This window comes from Meles meles, chromosome 17 (assembly GCF_922984935.1).
Source record: "Meles meles chromosome 17, mMelMel3.1 paternal haplotype, whole genome shotgun sequence".
Lineage (NCBI taxonomy): Eukaryota > Metazoa > Chordata > Mammalia > Carnivora > Mustelidae > Meles > Meles meles.
The window spans coordinates 60,536,330-60,556,744 of NC_060082.1; the positions used below are offsets into that span (position 1 = coordinate 60,536,330).

General features: G+C 56.2%; 1 protein-coding gene across 5 annotated transcripts in view; it reads right to left on the reverse strand.

Moving 5' to 3' along the window:
• SDCCAG8 (SHH signaling and ciliogenesis regulator SDCCAG8) overlaps positions 1–20,415 on the reverse strand; it is a 230,453-nt gene that overhangs the window by 3,512 nt on the left and 206,526 nt on the right. For 2 of the 5 annotated variants that reach the window (XM_045982261.1, XM_045982263.1), the window contains one exon: positions 7,634–7,760. The exons of 2 other annotated variants lie outside the window; for them this stretch is intronic. In XM_045982261.1, the coding sequence (XP_045838217.1) occupies positions 7,634–7,760 (127 nt within the window). Of the gene's footprint in view, positions 1–7,633; positions 7,761–20,415 lie in introns of those variants that run through there. One more of the 5 variants, XM_045982264.1, reaches the window with a different exon arrangement.

Consider the following 20,415-nt stretch of genomic DNA (forward strand, 5'->3'; position numbering starts at 1 on the left):
GGCCTCGGTGCGTGTGACGCTCATCATGTGTCTCCAGTGTGCCAGTCTGTAAGTGGAAGTGTCATTAGAATGTCACGTGTGCAGCTGTCCCGCTTGGAACACAGGTGGGGGCTGTGTCTCTCTGAGCACAAGGATAAGCATAAACCATGACAGGCATATTGCAAAAGAAAAATGTAACCGAACTTTGGGTAGAAGACACACCCCCCCCCAACGTCTGTACAGAATAATGGTAAAGACCTGCACTAGAAAGAAAATGTTGCAGGAATTCTTTTAAACCGAGCTCAAGGAAACTGGCATCTCTCACTGCAGTGAGTTCATAGTGCCCGTGGGCTCCAGGCCCATTTGTAACTGATCATCACCCGACTGGTCCCCCGGCGGCCTCTGGTGGCCCTCTGGAACCTGCGACCTCCGGCACCTGTGGGATCCCTTGGGAGCAGCACAGACGTGAGGTCCCAGGTGTGAGCAAACCGACAGGAGCCAGCCGCAATCTCGCTACTGGAGCAAACTGCCTGTCACTATCTCTTCGCTGGTTTGGTATTTTACTTGGTTTTGATGCAAAACCCGTCCTGAGTTTGGTATTAGAGCCCCAATATTACCATTCTCGGGTCTGGGATCCCCGGTGCCTGCACCGCCCACCCCATCCCGTAAACATCTGAGTAAATAAGTCACCTGTGCTCACATCACTGGTCTACAAATGCAGCACCCACGGTTGCCCTCCATTTGCTGGAGCTTTGGTAGGGAACAGTCCTGAGTGCTCCCCCCATCCCGCAGCACGTGCAGAGACAGAGGACCTTTAGCGACTGCCCAAATCCACTCATCTGCCATCACTTCTTAGGGCTACTTAGTCATGCTTATTTCCAGGAAGTTGGGTCCATCGTCCACACCAGTGACCACGGTCTGGCGGGGGGGTGGGTGTGGAGGGTGAGGACGCATGTGCCTGTGGGACGTGAGCTGGTTTGAACTGGGGCTGGAGCCCTTGGCCACCACCTCCCTATCCTCTGCCTTCCAACCTGTCTCCACGGCCCCTTGCTGCGGCCTGCCTGGGTGGTGTGGCCACTTCTGCCGTGGTCTGTGGCTGCCCTCCAGGAGAGGGGAGGGCCAGCACGGCACTCCGGCAGCTGCTCCTCTGAAATGCTGTCCACAGATGACAGAAATGTCCCCCATCTACACACCCGCTGCTGCGACCCCATTTTCTATGTTCTCGTTGTAAAACCTAATAGAGCCTTCTCTCCGCAAACCCTAACTTTTGTGTTTATTTCTGAAGTTTGACTTGAAATTCAGAGTTTAAAAAATGAGTCTCTGGGTGACCTGAATTGTTCCCCAGGCAACCATGCTGTGGGGTCCAGCGGAGCCTTTTCTGCGGCTGTTTCCAGGCTCCCCGGGGCCCCCTGCCCCACACACCCCACTCTAGGGAATGCCCGCCCCGCCTCGCCCCTGCTCACAGACTGCGCTGGCTCAGCCTCAGCCTGACCGGAGTTTCCATCCGCAACCTCCATGCAGCCTCTCGCTTGTCTCCCCACGTGCAACACCCCACCCGCCTCACCCATTTGTACATTTTCTGCTTCTGTTGGCCGGGTCGAAAAATGGCCCCGTTCCTTGTGCCTCTGGCAAGAAAGCATCTATTTTTAACCAGAAGCGCCTCACCCGCCCCACCTTGAGGTGGGGCGTTCTCAGCTTGTCCCCAGTGAACAGAGCTCCAGGGAGGCCGCCAGTAGCTGCCGCTTGGGGGTTCAGAGCTTCAGGCCCCACCGGGAGAGAAGCCGATGGACACCCACCTGTGCATGCGGCCTGTGGCCCAGGGACTGAACACCACCTTCTCAAGAAGTCCACGTCCCTGCCAGTCACTTCCCAGTTACGTCCACTGCATCTCTGGGCCTTCTTTGTCCTACTGGTACAGGAAGGCCTATGAATGACTTTTCCAGAGGCCTCTTTGTGCCTCTGACCAGGTCGGCTTCACGGTCACCCCTGCTGGAGTCAGGCATGCAGGGGCTCCCTCTTAAGGGGAAGCTGGTTCTCTTTTTAAGGGCTTTTGTTTGTTTTTTGGTTTTGGTTTTGACCAGGACCTGAGTGATAGGAAAGCTAAACCACTTCCCGGGAGTGGTACAGAGCTGAGATCTGAGCCGTGGCAGTGTGACCTTGAAGTCCCAGTTCTCTCGTGCTCTTCTGACGTGCTCAGGGAGAGCACATAAGCCACGGAGTGTGACTTTCGTGGCGCCGAGCAAGAGTCAGCTGTGGACGGACGGCTGGCACACCCAGGCCACGTGGACTCCAGGTGGTCACCAGTCTGCTGGGAGGAAGGTGCCCTCACTAGTCCTCTGCAGAACTTTGTGGATCATGGCCGGAGGGGGCCGATGGGGTGGGGGGGAACCACAACATTTCAGAAGACACAGGGCACACGGCGGGCTGCCTCCAGGTCAGCAGTCTTGCCTTGTGCCCAGCAAAGTGGCCCACACGCTTGCTGACCTTCTTGGGCATCCAGCTGTTGGCAGGTGCAAAGCAAGCTGAGTTCATGGCGAGGTCACTGGCACACCTATCTGTCCATTCTCCCCTCGGGTTGCCCAGCTGGGCCTCTGACCACCACAGGTCTGTGCAGGCAGAGGTCAAAGCCCTGGGTTCCCTAGACCATGGGGACCACAGGCCTGACTCCCTGCTTCTGGGCTCCCAAAGGGGGAGGAGTCCAAAGGAGTCAGAAAAAGGAAAAGGCAGAGGCAAGAAAGCCTTCCTTGCAAAACGAAGGCAGGGCCCATGCTTCCTTGGCTTCCTGTAGAACAGCAGCTGGAGTTGGACTTGGGACCAGCAGCCCCGGGGAGGCGGGGAGCCCCAGGAGCACAGGGCCGCGGTCAGAGTGCAGGGGCGCCCCGCTCGTCCCAGCAGCTCTGCCGATACCAGGGTCCCACACCTAGTGCGGTTCCATGATGTCTTCTTCCAGCTCTCTGGAGTCCCGCGAGTCCCGCGAACTTCCCCAGCACGCGGGCAGGTGTCTGTGTTTTAGAAGGACCATGTTTCCATGGTAAATAGATTTTTAAGAATTCCCAAAGGACAGACAGTGTCACCAACAGCAGAGAGAGGAGCCTCTGGCTGCCTCATGTTTGAAAGCGTTAAGAATAAAGACAACACTGACATTTGGGGTTGTAATGTGACGGAATCACAGTCTTTTAAAGTCAAGAACCACTTCTCCACACTCCATGCAATATTCAGTGTTTTGTTCACTTGTCTAATTGGATTAAAATATTTAGCTCCCTTTAAAATCTCGATTGTGAATTTATATTGCAAAATGTAATGTCTGACTCAGGAAGCAGTAACTGGGGCAAGTGTGTCTGAGGCAACAGAAAATTTGATTTATTTTTCTTCCATGAGTCTCGTTCTGAAATTATTCACTCTTGGACAAAGTGAACTGTTAAACGGAAGAGCGAGTTTGGCTTCGATGAAGCCGTATGTGCTTTTCAGTATTAATTACACACGGGGTCTTCCGTGAAACAACCACCACAACAACAACCACAACAACCCACAAAAGTTAAAACTGTACTATTTGAGTTGCTCGGGGAAGTTTCTCTTGAGGGTCGCAAGACCCTTATGTTGGAAACACAGCACCAGGGGTCTCGTGTCACTCTTTAGAAACACTCAGGCAGCAGGGAGTTAATGACATTTTAGCTGCATATGTTCAAGTGTATTTAAAAAAATATGCAAGTCACTTTGGTTGACAGTGTCTTGTACACAGTTTTGAAAGAATCAGGGCAAACTTTAACAGAGTCAGTTTTTATTTGAAAAATATTTTCTGGGAATGTATCAGTGTTTATTTTTGAGACTGACAATTCGGGTGAAAATCAGGATAAAAACAAAAAAACAACAATTTGGTTGAAATCAAATTGTTTGTTTTCATCTATTTAGAATTCTTTCCAAAAAATCTTGGTTCAGGAGGAGGCTTTCTAATTTATTTTATTCAGTGTATTTGCTGTTCTATTCAAGCGCCATCTGTCCTGCAGGTAGCTGACTTCGGGGAAGCGCCCACGTGAGGCGGGCGAGGCCCCCAGGGCTCCGGAAGGACCCCCGCAAAGCTGCGTGCACCTCCAGGTCCCACTCGGGGTGGGCAGCAGGCACACCCTCCTCAGCGGGACCCCCGCCCGGTGACCCTCCCTTGAGCGGCCATTTCGAAGGTGCCCTGCCCCTGGCTTCAGGTCACAAGTGGGCCCTGCCTTCCCTCCTCCCCTGCGCCGGGTTCTTTGCTTGGTTCAACTCTCTTGCCGGCTCCTTCGGTGTAATGAGATAATGTCCATGATTTTGAATATAATCACATGTGGCTGCTGGATCCAAGTACAAGTTTGAATCAAATTAGAAAGTCAGTTCACTGCCAAGAATGCTCAGAAGTCACAGGACCTCCTGATTAATCCCTGATAAGTCAGTCTTATCCCGACTGCAGAGACGCTTCGCCCGCAGACCGAGCACTGAGGACAGATCCATAGGGCCCACGGGGAAGGCAGCTATCAGAAAACAAGATCTGAACCCTGAGTCATCGCCCAGTCGTTATACCCCAAACTCTCTGGGGTATAAAACCAGCCTCTGAATGGACACCTTCTGTTCTCTCCCATCTCTCAGCCGCCACTCTCCCCAGGGAGAGACTGATTTCCTTAGCAGCTGGCATCACCCTCCCTGGCCAGAGGTTAGAGCGCCAGGTACCAGGTCCCAGAACACTGACCCTGCTCCCAGCCACTAGGCCCCACCACCACTCCCCTGAGACCCAGCCAGAGTCTCTGTCCCCCCAAGAAGAGGCAACAGGGCCTGTGCCCAGAGACGGGCTGTGGAGCCAGGTCTGCAGGCAGGCTGGGTGGGGGCTTTGGGGCTCCATTTCGCCACAATGACTGGCATCACCATTTTAGAACATTTTAAAAGCCTTTTTCTAGAAGTCCCCTGCCCGCGGCGTGAGGCAGGAGAGTAACAAAGCCACTGCATTTAGTCACACGAAGAACAAGGCGGACCAGAAGCCCTGAGCCAGGCCCACTCGGCTGGCCCAAGTCCTGCACACCAGCGGTGCTGGAGGGGAAGGCGGGAATTCTCACAGTTAAAAACATCACGCGGCCTAGTTAGGACCACGACGGGCTCACTCGGCCAGACTGCTGTGCAGGTTTTAGAATGTAAGCAGAAACGACTCAGAATAATAAAACCTTCTGAACAGACGTCACCGTTTTCCTATCATGGGCCGCAGGCCAACCCCAGGCCAGTCATCCGCTCCAGGACCCAGGGCTCAGGACCCGGGAGCAAACCAGAGGCCTGGGACTCAGCGTCAGGTGGACAAAGAGTCTGAGAGTTTGACCTATGCCATTAAGTCCTTAGGCTTACTCCAACCAGGCTGAGAACGCGGAAGCCTTTAGCTAAACATTTCATCCCTAAATGAAAAGATGAACCAGTGTCTCTCCAGGAAAACAGGGAGTCGGGTCAGTCACTTGGGAGCTTGCAGCAGGAAGCTGTCCTCCTATATCCCTGCCGGGGGCACACAGCAGCCTCATTTACTTCAAGGGCTGGAAGCTAAACTCACAATTCCAGTTTATTCCATGGCCGAAATAGGTCTAATGCCACACTTGGGTAGAAAGAGCAGGTCTTTCGTGTAGATATTCGGCAGAGAGCTTGCAAAACTGGATTCTTGCCTCTTCTTTGAACACTAGTATTTGCTACTGAAAGCCAACAGTCCCTCTATGAAATGTCTTTTGTCGTGTTCATATTAAAATAACTCCAAATGTACTATTTGAATCTGAAAGATCCCTTTAGAGATGAGCCAGATGGGCTGGGATCAGATAACTCAGGATGGTCAAATCATCTCTGTGGCTTCAGGCAAGAGAAAAAAGACCTGCTCCTTTTTTTTGAGGATTTTTTGAGGTTTGGGTTTTGTTTGTGTTTTAAATGCATTTTATGAAAATTTTGCAATCCACTTGGCAATTATCAGGTTTTAAAAGCCCTGGAAGAGGTTTCTAAGCATTGATGGTCCATGTTCAGATCTGAGTGGCTGTGAGGTAGGCAGATGGGGAGTTAAAAGGGAAATCCGACATGATAATGATCTGGTCCAGAATCAACAGGAAACTGCCATGTGCTCAGAGCTTGGACAGAAGACTCCCCACAAGTCTTATTCTGAAGTGGTTCTTGGCTCCTAGAGCCAAAGGATTCACTCATGCTAAGAGCCCCTGTCCTTCCACCGCGTGTGACAGGAGCCTAGTCCACCACCTGGAGAGCCGGTGGCCCAATCTTTGGCTAGCTCCATGCACGGCCTCCTGCAGAACCTGCCCAGACAGTTAGGTTGTGGCCAGGGTCGAGCCTGAACCCTTCAGGACCTCCAAAGCTTCGCGTCCCTCAGAATTACCCAACCAGCTTGTTAAAATGCCGATTCCTGGCGTGTGTGACCAGAGGCCGTGAATCGGTGACCCTCGCAGTTACCCATTTGCAAGCCCCCAGACGCCTGTGAGGAGCGGTGTGAGAGGGTCAGCGGCGCCAGGGCCGCGGGGTACAGGCGGGTCCGCAACCCCAGGCCGCAGTTCAGCGCCTGGCACTGGGTTTTGTCTTACTCTCCGCGGAGAAATGAGTCGCACCGGCGAGGGTTTCAGTACACTGGGTGGGAAAACTCCCTCAGAGGAGGGCGGCTCCCCGGTACCCATTCGGCACATTTTGAAAGAGGAATGAGAGCCGGCTTCTGGCTCTTCTCATGGCCAGAGGCACTCTTCCCGTTCATCATTCCAAGCACTCGCTGTGTGGGCGCCTGGGGGCTCTCCTAATACAGCATCCTAGGACAAGACAGACACCGGGGCCAGTCCCTGGACCACCTCATCATCTCAACATGCTGCTTGCTGGGGCAAAAAGTACAGCTTCTCCGACGGAAGAGAAACCATTTAGGGGAAAAGGCCTCACACCATACTGCTGACTCACCGGGATACTCTCCTCCCTCCACGATCCCTTTCGGTGGCCCCAGATCTACCCTCAACAGGGAAAGCCCAGATTGTGACGTCAGCCTTAGGGGCCATTTGTAGTGTCCCGACTTGCTAGCTGTGCAGGCTGTTGCAGCCTCGGTTTCCCTAGCTGCGAAGCGGAGACGAGCATGGATCCTGCAGGCTCGTTCAAGGGCAACGAGAGTTCGCGCGCAATGTACAGGCAGCGCTGCCGGGCACAGTCACCGGCCGCTGACGTCGGACAAGCCACCTGCAGCCACTCACCGTGGCTCCTCCAACGGGCAGCCCCTCTTTCCGCGGCCACTTTCAACTGTACACACCCCCCGGGCCCTTCCAAGTCTGCTTCCTGCACGAAGCCTGCTCGCCCCTATAGCCCTCTGCATCCTGCCGCGGGCCCCAGTTCCACACTCGGTGCGGCCTGCCGGGTCGAGGGTTGTTCTTGTGCATGAACTCCAGCTCCCTAAAGAGCGCAGGCCCGAGGGCTACACATCCGTGTCCCCCACCATGCCCAGCATGGTCTTCAGGATCCCCCTACGGGCTGCCCAACGGGAGTACTGGGGTTTGCACCTGTCACGGTGCAGCTCTGAAACAAGGAACAAGAAAAAGCCCCACGCGCAGACACCGCTGTGTCCTCTGGTTGGGTGAGCCAGCCCAGAGGATCCCCTCCGCCCCCACACACATACCCCTGCGTGGGGTCTGACCGGTACCTGGGATCTCAGACGTCCCACCTCTTCGGCCAGGCTCTGTCTCTCCAGAAGAAGCTCGTTCTGCTTTTTGAGAAGCTGCACCAGCTGCTGGGCTGTGGCCTGGCTGTGCTTGTCCAGCTGCTTTAGCCTGCGGAGAAATCCACCGCCGAGTTAGGGATGGGTCCCGAGGCATGCGGGCATCAAGCTGCAGAGTGCGGAGCAGGGGGTGGGGGGGACGGTAGCGGCCAACTTCAGCCCTTCAGTGTGTCCCACTGCTGTGTCCGAGAGAGGCCCTGTTTAGTGAACCAGGAGCTGCAAATCCAGGTGACCCTGAGGGGCGAGGCCAGCAGCAGGCTCTTGGAACGCAGCATTGATTAAGATGGATGGAATCACATCAAATGTGAAAGGGAATCAGGAGCCTTCTCCCGAGTTGTCAACGAGTAAACACACAGATAAGTTGGGTAAGGAGAAGAAAAACCGAAACCTTAAACTCACAGAGGTTGAGGATGAGGGGCCTAAACGCTTCCATTGTTCCGCGGGAACCGTCTCTGGCAGGCTGCAGCAGACAGCCCGCCCTGGCTGGGGAAGCGGGCGAGGGACAGCAGAAACACTGAACTAAGGGTTTTCCATTATTAATCACTCAGTCAATCATGAGCTCCGGCATCGCTGACCAGATGTCTTTAAAGATCCTAAATTTGTCATTCTGCTGATGGGCCCTCCTCTCCAGACTTGCTAATTCACTCAAACTATTATCCTCATTTGTCCACAGACAGCTTCCTACAGCACACTCACCCCTGGAAATGTAGCCTTTGGATTAAATTTAGAGTTGCACAACTACCCAGCCCTGTTCTGGAAAGAGGCTGGCTGTGTCCTGCACTCTTCCTCCCCGACCCAAAGCACCAATGGTGAAATTAACTTGTATTTTCACAGGGAAAGGATTTCAAAAGCTCAAGGTGCAATTCAAACTCCAGGCTACACGTTCCGACACTCACCGAGTCAAAGGCCACGACGTCATGTGCAGACACTGGCGTCAGGCTGCCCCCGGGTTAAGCCTCCCTGCGTCCCGCCAAGCTTCTAGTACGTTCCCAGCACAAGGAAGCACTGACAAGGGCAGAGACTAGGGCCTTGGGGCGGGCGGACTCCTTTCCCAACCCAGCAGGGAGGCGGCACCTGCCGGCGGGTAAAACTGCGTCCTGAGGGAACCTGACGACATTCTAGTACTGCTCTCGCTCTCGTGCCACCTGCAAGCCTGCCCCTTTCCCAGGCGGCACGACTGCGGGCCCTGTCTGCCCGTTCCACCTTGGAAGGATTCTTGTGGGTATCTTTGTTTAGGCTGTCCCCAAAGGCACACTTGGGTCCCCACCCCGGTCTCCTCCTCCTCCTCACGCACTGCGAACTCCCCCTTTTTAGGCACTCCGGACCTTCTGCTACATCCTACCCCGGCAAGCAGGAGGAGCCGGAAACCAAGAAAAGGTGGTGGGCGCTGCGGCAGCAGGGCGCATGCTCACAAAGCCCGCCCCGCCCACCGCCCGCGGGAGGCCGCCGTCTGGCCCCGCCCGCAGGCCCAAGCCCCGCCCCCTGGCCTCAAGCTTCCTGTGGGGCCTGGAGAAAGCCCAAGGAAGCAGCCAGGGAAGGACTTAGTTCTTCTCTCTTGTGTGTGTGGCTGTTCAGGGCCAGGCTCAGGTGCTGTGGCCCTGACTGGCCTCCCGGCGTCCCAGATCAGGCTGGGGCAGACCCGAACACTACGATCTTCCAGCCAGGTGTGAGCGCTTTGCCGCTTCGACGCGGTATACACGATGGTCGTGCCCCCTTGCCCCTGTGGCCCTGCCTCCGATCCTGGTGAAGCCAGGACACGGCAGCTTTGGGAAGCGCCCTCCGTCCCCACGGCCACCCATCACACTGTCACACGGGGACAATTCTTCCTAAGAGCAGTCCCCAAACCACCCCACGGGCGTCAGACCAAACCGGAGCTTCCCTGCACCCTCTCCTGCGCAGAGAGCAGCTGGGAGGGGCGAGGACACCCCAGGGCGGCAGAGAAGGGCTTGCGGCGCAGGGCAGGGGCACTCTCCCGGGACTGAGTCACCAACAGATGCTGGCAGCCACCGCCCATCTGAGCAGCTACTCCGCTGTCCTGCACTGGGGTGGGTCCCCTAGAGGAGAGAAGTGCCTTTTTCCTTGAGAAGCAGACAACCTACTGCTTGGGTATTTCAATCAGACAGGTGGAAAGCATCGTCATTAGCAGCTGAGCTGTCTAAACCCTCGAGTAGCTTTCTCCCTCCCATCAAGCCCTGGGTGTGGAGACAGCCACAGGCTAAGCTCTGGCCGGGCGGTAGGCCGTTGGCTTCAGGTTTGCTGGAAACAAATGTAACAGAAACATGGGATAAATAGATGACACCATTAAGGCTTAAAGACAACAAGGCGCCAGGAGTGGCCTTTCCCCATGTGGTCCCTTGCCCTGTGCTTTGATCAAATGGGATAACAGTCCTGTGGACTGATGGCTTCAGTGTGTGTTTCTGGGCCCCTGGAAAGAGGTGGCTGCCTGATCCAGAGCTAAGGGCTGAGCCAAACGCTGCTCTCACAGCACAAAATGCTGGCCACAGGCTGGCCACGCTGGCTTACAGCCAGAAACGGGGCCAGTCCCTGCCTAGACCCTTCTGCCTTGGAGGCCCCAGGACCTAGGCCAGGCTCTGTTGGCACCGTTTTGCAAACCGTAGGCTTCAGCTCCCTGCGGCGATCACCTGAGAGCACCCGGGCCCCACCTGGCGCCGCTGAATCAAGTCCCTGGGTCTCGCAGAAGGACCTCGGGAGAGCCTTCTTCCACGAGGCTGAAGCTCCTCCTGCCCTCGGCTCACAGTGGGAGCCAATGTGAACGCTCCGGGCGGTCAGTCTTGGGGGGCTTTTCACCCTTAAAAAGACATGCCCCTTCTTGTTCGAGGTCAGCTTCCATTAGGTCACTCCATGTGCAGCAACGAAGTCAATCACAAGGTCAGAAAAGGTAAAAATCACCACCAAACCAAACCCACATTGGTTAAAAGACAGAAACAAACCCAGATTTTAGATAAAAGGGACCCAGTTAAGGAAATAAATGTCAATAGCAGCTCTCTTGAGGTGTTTTATGAATAGTGGGAAGATTTTTTTTTTTTTTTAATTAACAAGTTATTTCTTGGAACAGCCTGCCCCAAATGCTGCACGACCCTGCCTGTACTCGGTCCTTGTCTCCCTGCACGGATTAGCGAATTCAGAGGTAGGTGCTAGACCCCATCTTACAGTTGAGAGACCGAAGCTGAGAGGTCCGGGGAGCTTGCACAAAGCCATAGAGGAAGCACGGGAGCTGGGGGAGCTCTTAACTGGTGTTAAGGAGTAGTTCATTCATTGAGTTAATTCAACAAACCAAGCAGTTAACCCTTCCTTGGGAAACACCTCTCGCGGGTCAAGTACTATAGGGTAGATACGGGGTCCAGGAGGCCCCATCCTCTGCTCACGCCCGTCCCACGAGGCAGGAAGTAATCTTACCTCACTTTAAGGACAAGGATCCCCATGCACAAGGAGGAAAAGTGGCTGGTTCTGGCCACTCAGCCAGCAAGTCAGGATGCGAAAGGGGAATGGGTATTGTCCTGGGCAGGGCCTCCTCACAGGAGAAGGGGCCCTGCAAAGGCCATGCTGTCTGCGAACCAAGAGCGCACGGTGTGGCGGGACCAGAATCCCCAGGCTGTTCACACGGTCGATGATGCTGGTCCCAGTCCAGCCCTGCAGCCAGACCAACAGCTATGGACCTTGTCGTCTGGGCAGTGGTGGTCCCTGCACCGGGAGAGGATGGGAGGAAGGACAGGCCTGGGATAGAATTTCTGGGGCCAGAGGGAGGTATCCACGAGCCGTGCACCTACCAAGCAGGTATGCGGCCTGGAGCCTGGGGCCTGGGACAGGTCTGGCTGGATGTCCAGCCTCGGGCTACACCTGCTGAGAGGAGTGGCCATGAATGTGGGCCAAGATTCACCCAGGAGAGCTGGGCGGAGGTTTTCAAGTTTGTTAAAAATACAGGTGTCCTGGGGCGCCTGGGTGGCTCAGTGGGTTGAGGCCTCTGCCTTCCACTCAGGTCATGATCCCAGGGTCCTGGGATCGAGCCCCGCATCGGGCTCTCTGCTCCGCGGGGAGCCTGCTTCCTCCTCTCTCTGCCTGCCTCTCTGCCTGGTTGTGATCTGTCAAATAAATACAATATTAAAAAAAAAAATTTTTAAAATACAGGTGTCCGGGGGCGCCTGGGTGGCTCAGTGGGTTGAGTGTCCGACTCTTCGTTTCCATTTGTGTCATGTTGTCGGGGTCCTGGGATCGAGCCCCAAGTCCGGCCCCGTGCTCAGCGGGGAGTTGCCGGTCCTTCTCCATCTGCTTTTTCCCCTACTTGGATGCGATGTGCTCTTTCTCAAATAAATCAATATTTTAAAATCTTTATATAGGCATCCGAGCCACGACGCGTGTCTGCTGCAATGAGAGGGAAGAGGGCCAGGACAGGGCCTCAGGGATTGGTCACATTTACGGGGTAGCAGGGGACAGGGAGCCACGGAGCCACGGACACAGATGACCACGAGGAGGCAAGCCTGGAGAGAGAACCTGGAGCTTAAGAGGAGAGGCTTTCCAGGAGGAAACAGCTGCTCGCCCTGTCCGGAGGGAGGTGTGGTGGAGGACGGGACACCGTTCTGGAGCAGGGGAGAGGGGCTTGGCAGAGGGCAAAGGAGCAAGAGGGGTACAGAGGGTGGAAGGGGCTGGAGCCAGTGGGCAGGAGAGGGGGGTTCCTCGAGGCAAGGGGTGCCAGGCTTCCCCAGGCAGGAAGGCACCCGCAGCAGAGGCCGGGGCCCTCCTCACCAGCGGGGTGAGTAAGGAGAAGCCCCTGATCCACAGCCTTCCCGTTCTGCCCCGGTTGGAGGGCACAGGTGTTTGTGGAGAAAAGCAGCAAGGTGACGCGCTGTGGCCGGCGAGCTGCTGGGAAGGGTCAGCGCACCGGCCAGGGGCGGGGGCAGGGGCATGAGGGTTGAGCAGAGGCAGAGCCTTCTCGCATGGACACAGGTGCCCTGACTGCCCCTTCGGACAGTCTCACCCCATCCCGGCCCTGCAAGGACTCCTGCTCTCCAGCCACCCAGATGCCCCTCTGCTCCCCTGCGGATGTTCTCGGGGGGGCCCCGGAGCCGGACCCCTCCTATGTTCGGGGCTCAGCTCTCAGCTTAAGTGTCATTCTGAGAGCTTGCAATTTCTTGTTCTGTTCGGGTGCCCTGTTTGGAGCCATTTCTTCCCCGTGGCACGGAGGCATTCGAGGAGAGAGTGGGGCCGCCCTCCCAGGCCTGCCTTGGAGTCTGCATGGACAGCAGCCCCCGCTGCGGGAAGGAGCCCTCGGCAGCCTGTAAACCACGCACGGGCTCCGCAGGGCAGGACAGAGGGGGGGTCCTGCGATCGCAGAGCTCAGTCCCAGACTTGGACCTTCTTACCCGAGGCCTGTGCGCAGCTCACCTCTGCAGCAGGCAGCTCTTCCGTCCCTCCCGGATGCCCCCGGGATGTACTTGGCATCTGCCCTGGCGGTCACGGCACCCAGCGGAGCAGCGGCCCGGGGCAGGAGGCCAACCCTCCCCAGGAGGCAGCTGGGGCGCCCCTGCCCTTCAGGGCACTGAGGGCTCAGCAAGTCTGTGACCAAGAGGCCCCTGTGGGCCACTCTCAACCCAGGGCTGGGCTCGCCACCCTGACTGCAGGGGCAGGGCCCGTTTCCTTAAGGATCTGCGGGTGTGTAACTGCCACCACGGGGCAGAAGTGGGGGACTTGGGGGGCAGAGAAGAGCAGAGCAATCAGAATGGGCTGGGCTGGGGGCTCAGCTCCCAGGGGTTACGGGCGGGTGGGGCCGCGGTTACCATGGGAACAGGGGACAAGCCCCCTGGGAGCCCGCTCTACCCTCCCACAGCCATCTCCCCGCCACACCCCACCAGGCAGGAGCCCAACCAACATTCTTTTTTTTTTTTTTAAATATGCAAGACTTCCGGGATAAGAGGGAGCAACTTTCTAGAGCTGAGTGGGCTGGGTAAGATATCTTATGCAAAACAGAAGCGGCGCGAGCTGCCAGCTCCGGTCCTGCGCTTCAGATACTCATTTGCTATGAATACTGTGAAAGCAAGTGAATACATGTATTTAAATTTTTTTATGTTGTATGTGATACATACAAAATATATGCAGTGTATAAATAAGTTATGAGGTATAATAATCAAATGAACACTCGCGAAGCTCGTACCAGCCCCCAGGGGCCACCGCCCCTTCTCCCTCCAGAGGTGGCCGGTCTCCCCAGAAATACACGTTTTGTAGAGGAGACGCTTTCGTTTCCCTCAACCTTCTCACCCTGCAGCTTCCTACAGACCACTGTGGGGTCTTTTTTTTCCCTTTCTTTCTTCCTGCATTTGTGTTGTTTTGGTGTGGGGTCTGGTGGGGGTCAAACGTCCTTTATCCTGAAATGTTTTCAGGCCGGAGCCCCTCCTTCGGTGGCTCTGGCTATAGTAAAGGTTTGCCCTCCCCTTCGTAGATAAACGTTCTCAAATGCCGCCACCACGGATGTCACTGGGACGGGGCGGGGGGGCGGGGGGGCGCTCCTCATGGAAGTGAAGAACAGTTTTCAACCAAGACGTGGACTTAAAAGGTGCAGCTTTTAAAACACACGCTCACCTCTCTACTAATGCCCAGGGAACAGGAAGCTTTTCACATTCGCTACTTTAAAGCTCCTGACAATACGGAAGGGGAGCTAGGACGGTCATCCGCACCATTTCTGGCTTGAGAGAAGCCAGGCACAGCCCTTCGTCATCCGTCCAAGCTCAGACAACCAGCAGGCGGAGAGCCAGGGGGACCAGGGCATGAAGGACAGGGCTGGCTCTCGGCCATGGGTGGCCACCTCCAGTTGCAAGGCTCCGAGCCCTCCGTACCGCCGCCTCCCTCGCCCTTCCAGTCCACGCGACTCAGACTCCTGGCTCTCAATACTGGCGCCCCGACTCTCTGGATCTTTCTGCAGCCCGCCACCCAGTCACCCCGCCACCCCGCCACCTCACTGTGCTCCCAAACACTTACTGTCGCCCTGGCTTGCCTGCCCCTCCCACCGGACTCTCTTGGGTTCCCTAAGGACAGGAAGGGGGTCTAGTCCAGCTCGCTATCTCCGGCACGTAGCCAGGTGCCTACCACAGAGGTTGTGCTGGATAAAAACATCAGAGTGACCAAACTCCTTACCAGTGGACACTATTCATACCACAGACCCATGATTTCATCTGTAGCATCCGTATGCTTTCACATGCGCTAACTCGAAACAGCGTAACATACACGTTAAATAACTTGAAATGTGCTACTGAAATTCACCACTAACTTAAAAGATGATGCAGAGATATGACTTCAAAATCCCACCACAAACTACCTATTCTCCTCGGGCAGGAGGCTTGATCTCCGTCAACCTCACATTCTCCATGTCTGGAACCGAGAAGAGAAAACCTCGGGGGCTCCCGGATCAGCAGCTCCGGGGTGAGGCCCAGCAGGACACGTTTCGTGGGCCCCCTGGGTCATTCTGGTCGCTTCTCAAGGGCAGGCACCGCTGGCACGCGGTAATTCCAGTCTCATTCCTGCATACGAAATGAGTTCTCCTGGAGGATAATTTTTTCCCCCGTGGCTCCAGCTTTGATCCCTGAACGGCCAACTGTCCACATGAAAACTGTGCCGGTCTACTCCCAAGCCTGGATGTCAGTCACGAGAAGTTAAGCAAAGCACGTGATCCCGGTGAGCTTCCTCCTACATGGAGTGAGGGAATAAGCTAGAACAGGAGTCAGAAAACATCACACCCCACAGCCCTGTTTTCGTACAGTCTGCAAGTTGAGGGTGGTTTTTACATTTTCCAATGACGAATTAAAGAAAGAAAAATAATGTTTTGTGACAGGAACATTCCACGTGATGTTGACGACTTGACCCTTTGGAGAGAGTTTGCTGGTCGCGGGGCTCAGGGATAACTGAGTCATGATCCCACAGTACCCTGACTCTACACAGCCTCCCTCGCTGTGTCCCATTTTCGAACCCTACAGCCAGCTGTAGTCCTAACAACACCCGCTGCCCACGTGCAAGTTTGAAAACCCAATCACCCTCCTAAGTGCTCCAGGTTACGAACTGTGGTGAAGAAGCCAGATTCCTGTAAAGTTGTACACTTGGTTCCAATGCTTGCAAATCGCTTGCCACAACTTCCAAAATCCCATCTCATTCATGCGGCCGCACAGAGTCGGCGAGGAGGAGCCTCGTGGTGAGGAGTCTGGGACACATTTAGCCCATCACCCTCACTTAGAACACGAAGGTGGTTTCAGTGGCCGCTGTGCCCGCCAAACTTCCTTTGCTCAAATCTACCTGGTTCTGCAGTGAGTGTAACCGAGTCATTCATTCTAAAAATCCTGCCGTTCTGGGGACAGTTTTCATTCCCGGCAAAGGGAACTTACTTCCCGCGGCGCCCCTTTGGTTTTTCACTCCCTCAAGTCAGCCTTGGTTACTTGTGGAAGTGGAGCAGCGGGTGGGGGGCCTCCTTAGCGGTGCGAGTCGGGGAAAGCCCCCTGCTCTCCTCTTTGGAAGGATCAGATCACGTGAGAGCTGACAGGCACTTAGGGCTCATCTGATTCAGCCCCTGAAGCTGAACCCAAGGCCCACAGTCACACGGCCCATGTGCAGGAAATCTAGGACAGAAACCCACGTCCCTTGACTCCAAATCCAGTGCTCTTGGACGCATTTCTGAATCCTTTTGAAAAAGGCCTGACCTCTCTTCCATACTCCAAAAAAGTAAGGATTTTAGGTAAGGACCTTGAGAAAGGTGACCCACTGGGCGACCTATTCTCCGAGGCCTGGGGCTGGGGGAGCCCCTGGGCCAGCACTCTGCGGCCGGGCTCGGGGGAGGGAGCCAGTTTGGGCTTTGCTTTTTGTTCCTTTTTATACTTCCACTCTATTGCCGACTTACTGGGGACCGCACAACGCTGCTGCACTGACGGCAAGAATTTCTAAACACGGGGACGCCCGGGTGGCTCAGTGGGTTAAGCGTCTGCCTTGGGCTCAGGGTCCTGGGATTGAGCCCCGTGTCGGGCTTCCTGCTCAGCAAGGAGTCTGTTTCTCCCTCTCCCTCTGCCCCTCTGCCTGCTTGGGCTCATGCTCTCTCTCTAATAAATAAATAAAATCTTAAAAAAAAAAAACTTCTAAACAGTTTCTGTTCTTATCTTGTCACCAGCCAGTTTGTGGACTCCTCGGCCCAGACGTCACACTGACCAGTCCGGACTGGTGCAGGCATGAAGGGCGCACCCGCGGAGCCCCAGACCTCCAGACACCCACCCGGGGAGCTTGCTGCCGGCCCCCCCCCCACATCCCTATGGCCTCGGACACTGTCAGGCCCGGCTCTCTCACAGACCGACTGCTGGGAACAGAGCTTCCCCTGGAAATGAGCGTCATGGCTTCCGCACAGAACGCCGAGAACATCTGCTGTACCACTGCCTTGTCATCCTAACGAGCAAGTGCCATGCGACACGGGCTGAGCCGGTGATCCCCCGGGCAGGCCTGGCAGGAAGAAGGGATCCTGCACCACGAAACCGCAGGGACCAGAGCTGACCCGTTCAGAATCTTAGACTCTGAAGAACCTAGGGGACTGCTTGCCTCGGGCCTCAGTCACCTTTCGCCTGCTCTTTTTAACTCAGATGCAGTCAGCGAGAGCCCAGCTCTGTGGGGCGAAATGAGACGGGACAGAGGAATGAAACCCGTTGAAAACCCAAATGCTTGCAGAGTATAACCCAGGCCACATCTGGATTGTGGCCATTTAGAAGCCGTATCAGCAAAACCCAGACGGCCTCTCGTGGCGCTCCCTACCTAAACTTAGGCACCCTCTTTTGAAAAACCGTGTATTTGGAAATAAGATCATGTCTAGGAAAAGTCGCAAGAATAGTACAAAGAACACCCCTTACCCAAATTCACCTTCTGTTGTCATAGACCCATTTAATATTCTGCTCTGTCTCTCTCTGCCCCCCTCCACACACCCTACACACACACGCGCGCGCGTGCGCACGCACACTCCTGTACTTCTCATTGCTTTTGGAGCCATCTGACTGCGAATCCCACGAACCCAGACCTCCGTGTACGTCCTAATGAAAAAGACTCCCACAGACCACAGCACATTATCAATGGCAGGAACCACAATAGAGATATAATACCTTGATCTAACCTACTGATTTCCAATTTTGTCAACGGATTCCAAACTGTGCCTTTTCCTCTTTTACCGAAAAGATCCTCTGCGCTCAGATATCATGTCTGTTTAGTACCCTTGATCTGGCACAATTAAAAGACCAGTTTTATTTTGACGAATGTGATTTGTAATGCAATCAAAGTATCTCAAAAGCAGACGGAACTATCGGAACACATGAGGCTCCTGCCCAGTTGCCCTCTTGAGTTATTTTTTAAGATTTTATTTATTTATTTATTTGGGATGGGAATGGGGTGGGGGGAGGGAATGAGAATCCCAAGCAGATGCTGCGCTGAGTGTGGAGCCCGACACGGGGCTCGATCCCATGACCGTGACACCACGCCCGGAGCCAAGGCCAAGAGTCGGACGCTTAACCGACCGAGCCACCCAGTCGCCGCCAACCCTCTGGAGTCTTCACCGCAGTGTGGTGTTTGCTTGAGGGTTTTTTCCCAGCGAGGTTCCCCTGGGGCTCCCGGACGCCCAGACCCTCTGGGAGCGGTCCTGCACTTAGCAGGGTCACACTGTCCCGAACCCGCTCTCTGTTTCCTACACGGCTGGCCACCTCTGAGATGGGCGGACTGGTCGCAGAGGTGTGATCAAGTAGGCGCAAGCCCATGGCCGCTGAGTAACCAGATCCAATCACTCCCGTACGCTGACTGGCACACATCTTAATTAGGTTTGAATGCAAGTAATTTGATAAGTACTCCTGGCCATCCACTACGGAACTGTCAGCGCTGAAGGCTTTTTATTTAGCTCCTCTTCAGTCTAGAGTCTACACCCAGGCAGCCTCCCCGCTGACCCTTGTCAAAGAACCCCATCTGCTGGTTGCCACGGTAACTGAAGGCGACCAATTGAGCTGAACAGAGTGACTCAGAAATAAAATCTGCAGCCAGAGGAATTCTGCTAAGAGTAAGAAATCATTTAGTAAAAGGGGGTCCTCCACGCAGCGATGAGTGTTGGGACAATGTGGTGGCGGCGGTCTTCCAGCTCCAGGGGCCGGCGGCGCGGAGCATGACGCCCTGCCGGAGGGGGGCCTCGGGCAGCCGAAGGAAGGCGCCCGCCCCACCCGGCTGCCCACCGCCACGGGGGACAAGGAACCAATTCCACCCAGGGTTTCACGTTTGGGCTACGGAATGTTGAATTTTATAAGTGCAAGAGAACCAGTCTAGGCTTCCAACACTCCTTCCTTCCTCTCTCTCTCTCTTTGTAAAGAGCACCAGTAGAGAAAATGCCCCAAGTTGCTCAGGAGGCCACTGTGGCCCTGAGGAAGGGGGCAGGGAGAATGAACACCAAGATTGCTCTGGAATAAGGAAGGCTGCAGTCTTAGGTGCTCCGGGCAGAAGCCGGCTGCGTCTGAGGCGCAGTCCTTGAGGCAGCTGGAGACAGGGCTCAGGTCAGAGCGCTGGGAGCGACCCTACGGGAAGGTTTGCGGAGAGGGTCAGGGGCTCTCTCTCTGGGTCCGTGTTCCGAACCAGCAAAGTCGGTAGCCTTCCTAAGTTAAGATTTCCTGAATGAGAGGAAAGAAAAGAAGGGGCAGGAGGGGCCTTCTTGGGGTCTCCGGCCCTCACCCCGCCGCCAGGGCTGGGTCACGGCCCCCCCATCCCCGGAGGAGCTCCGGCGGCTGGACTAGGAATCCCCTGTGGGCAGCAGGGCCCGGGCTTCAAGAAGCGGAAGCCGCAGGCAGGCTGACTCTTGCACAGGCCACGGAAGCTCTCTAGGCCGGTTCCTCAGTGGCGGCGATGGGACAGCTGGGGACCCTCAACTGAGGCAGGAGAGGAGAGGCCAGAGGCGGGGCGGGGGGCCTGTGGTGGGGGACGGAGGTGGGAGGCTGGGGACAGCCTCATCCTGCCAGTGCCTCTCCCCAGGGGCTGCAAACGGGCATGTTAACGGGTGTAGGTAGCACCGCGGACCTCCCAACGCCTGACCCCAGGGCAAGGGCAGGACCCTGCACTAGATCCTCCCCAGGGAGACGTTCCTGCTTCAGAAAAGAGCAACTGCCAGACAGAAGGCAGTAGCTGTCATAGGTACACCCCCCGCCCCCATCCTAGAGGCTGCCAAGGACGGGCTTCACCGAGAGCCGCGGCGAAATCCCGCGCACCGAGTCGGGAGCGCCCGGAGCTCGCCGCCCGCCTCCCGCCGCGCGCCGGCCACTTCCTCGCGCGCCCGCCGCGCACCTGCACCGGCTCTCAGGCCGCCCGCGAGCGCGCCGGGGCCGGGGCCGCCCCTGCTGCGGGAGGGCGGGGAGGGGGTCCGGCCGGCTCCCGCGCCCCGCCGCCCCAGCGCCCCGCCCGCCGCCGCTCCGAGCGGCCCCCGCACCTGCTGCGCGGCCGGGGCGGCTCCGCGGGGCGCGCGGGGCTCTGCGCTCGGGCCGAAGCAGAGGATGACGCCGACGCCGCGGTCGAGGGAGGAGATGCGCGACGGCCTCATTAACGCCAGGCTCGCGCCCCATCTCTTCCCCGCGCAGCGGTGCGGGAGAAAAGTTTGGTTTCCTTGGGGGGAAAGGTGCTGCGTGACCGTCTTTGCTTTTCTTAGCTTCTCAGTCCTTATTCGTGAA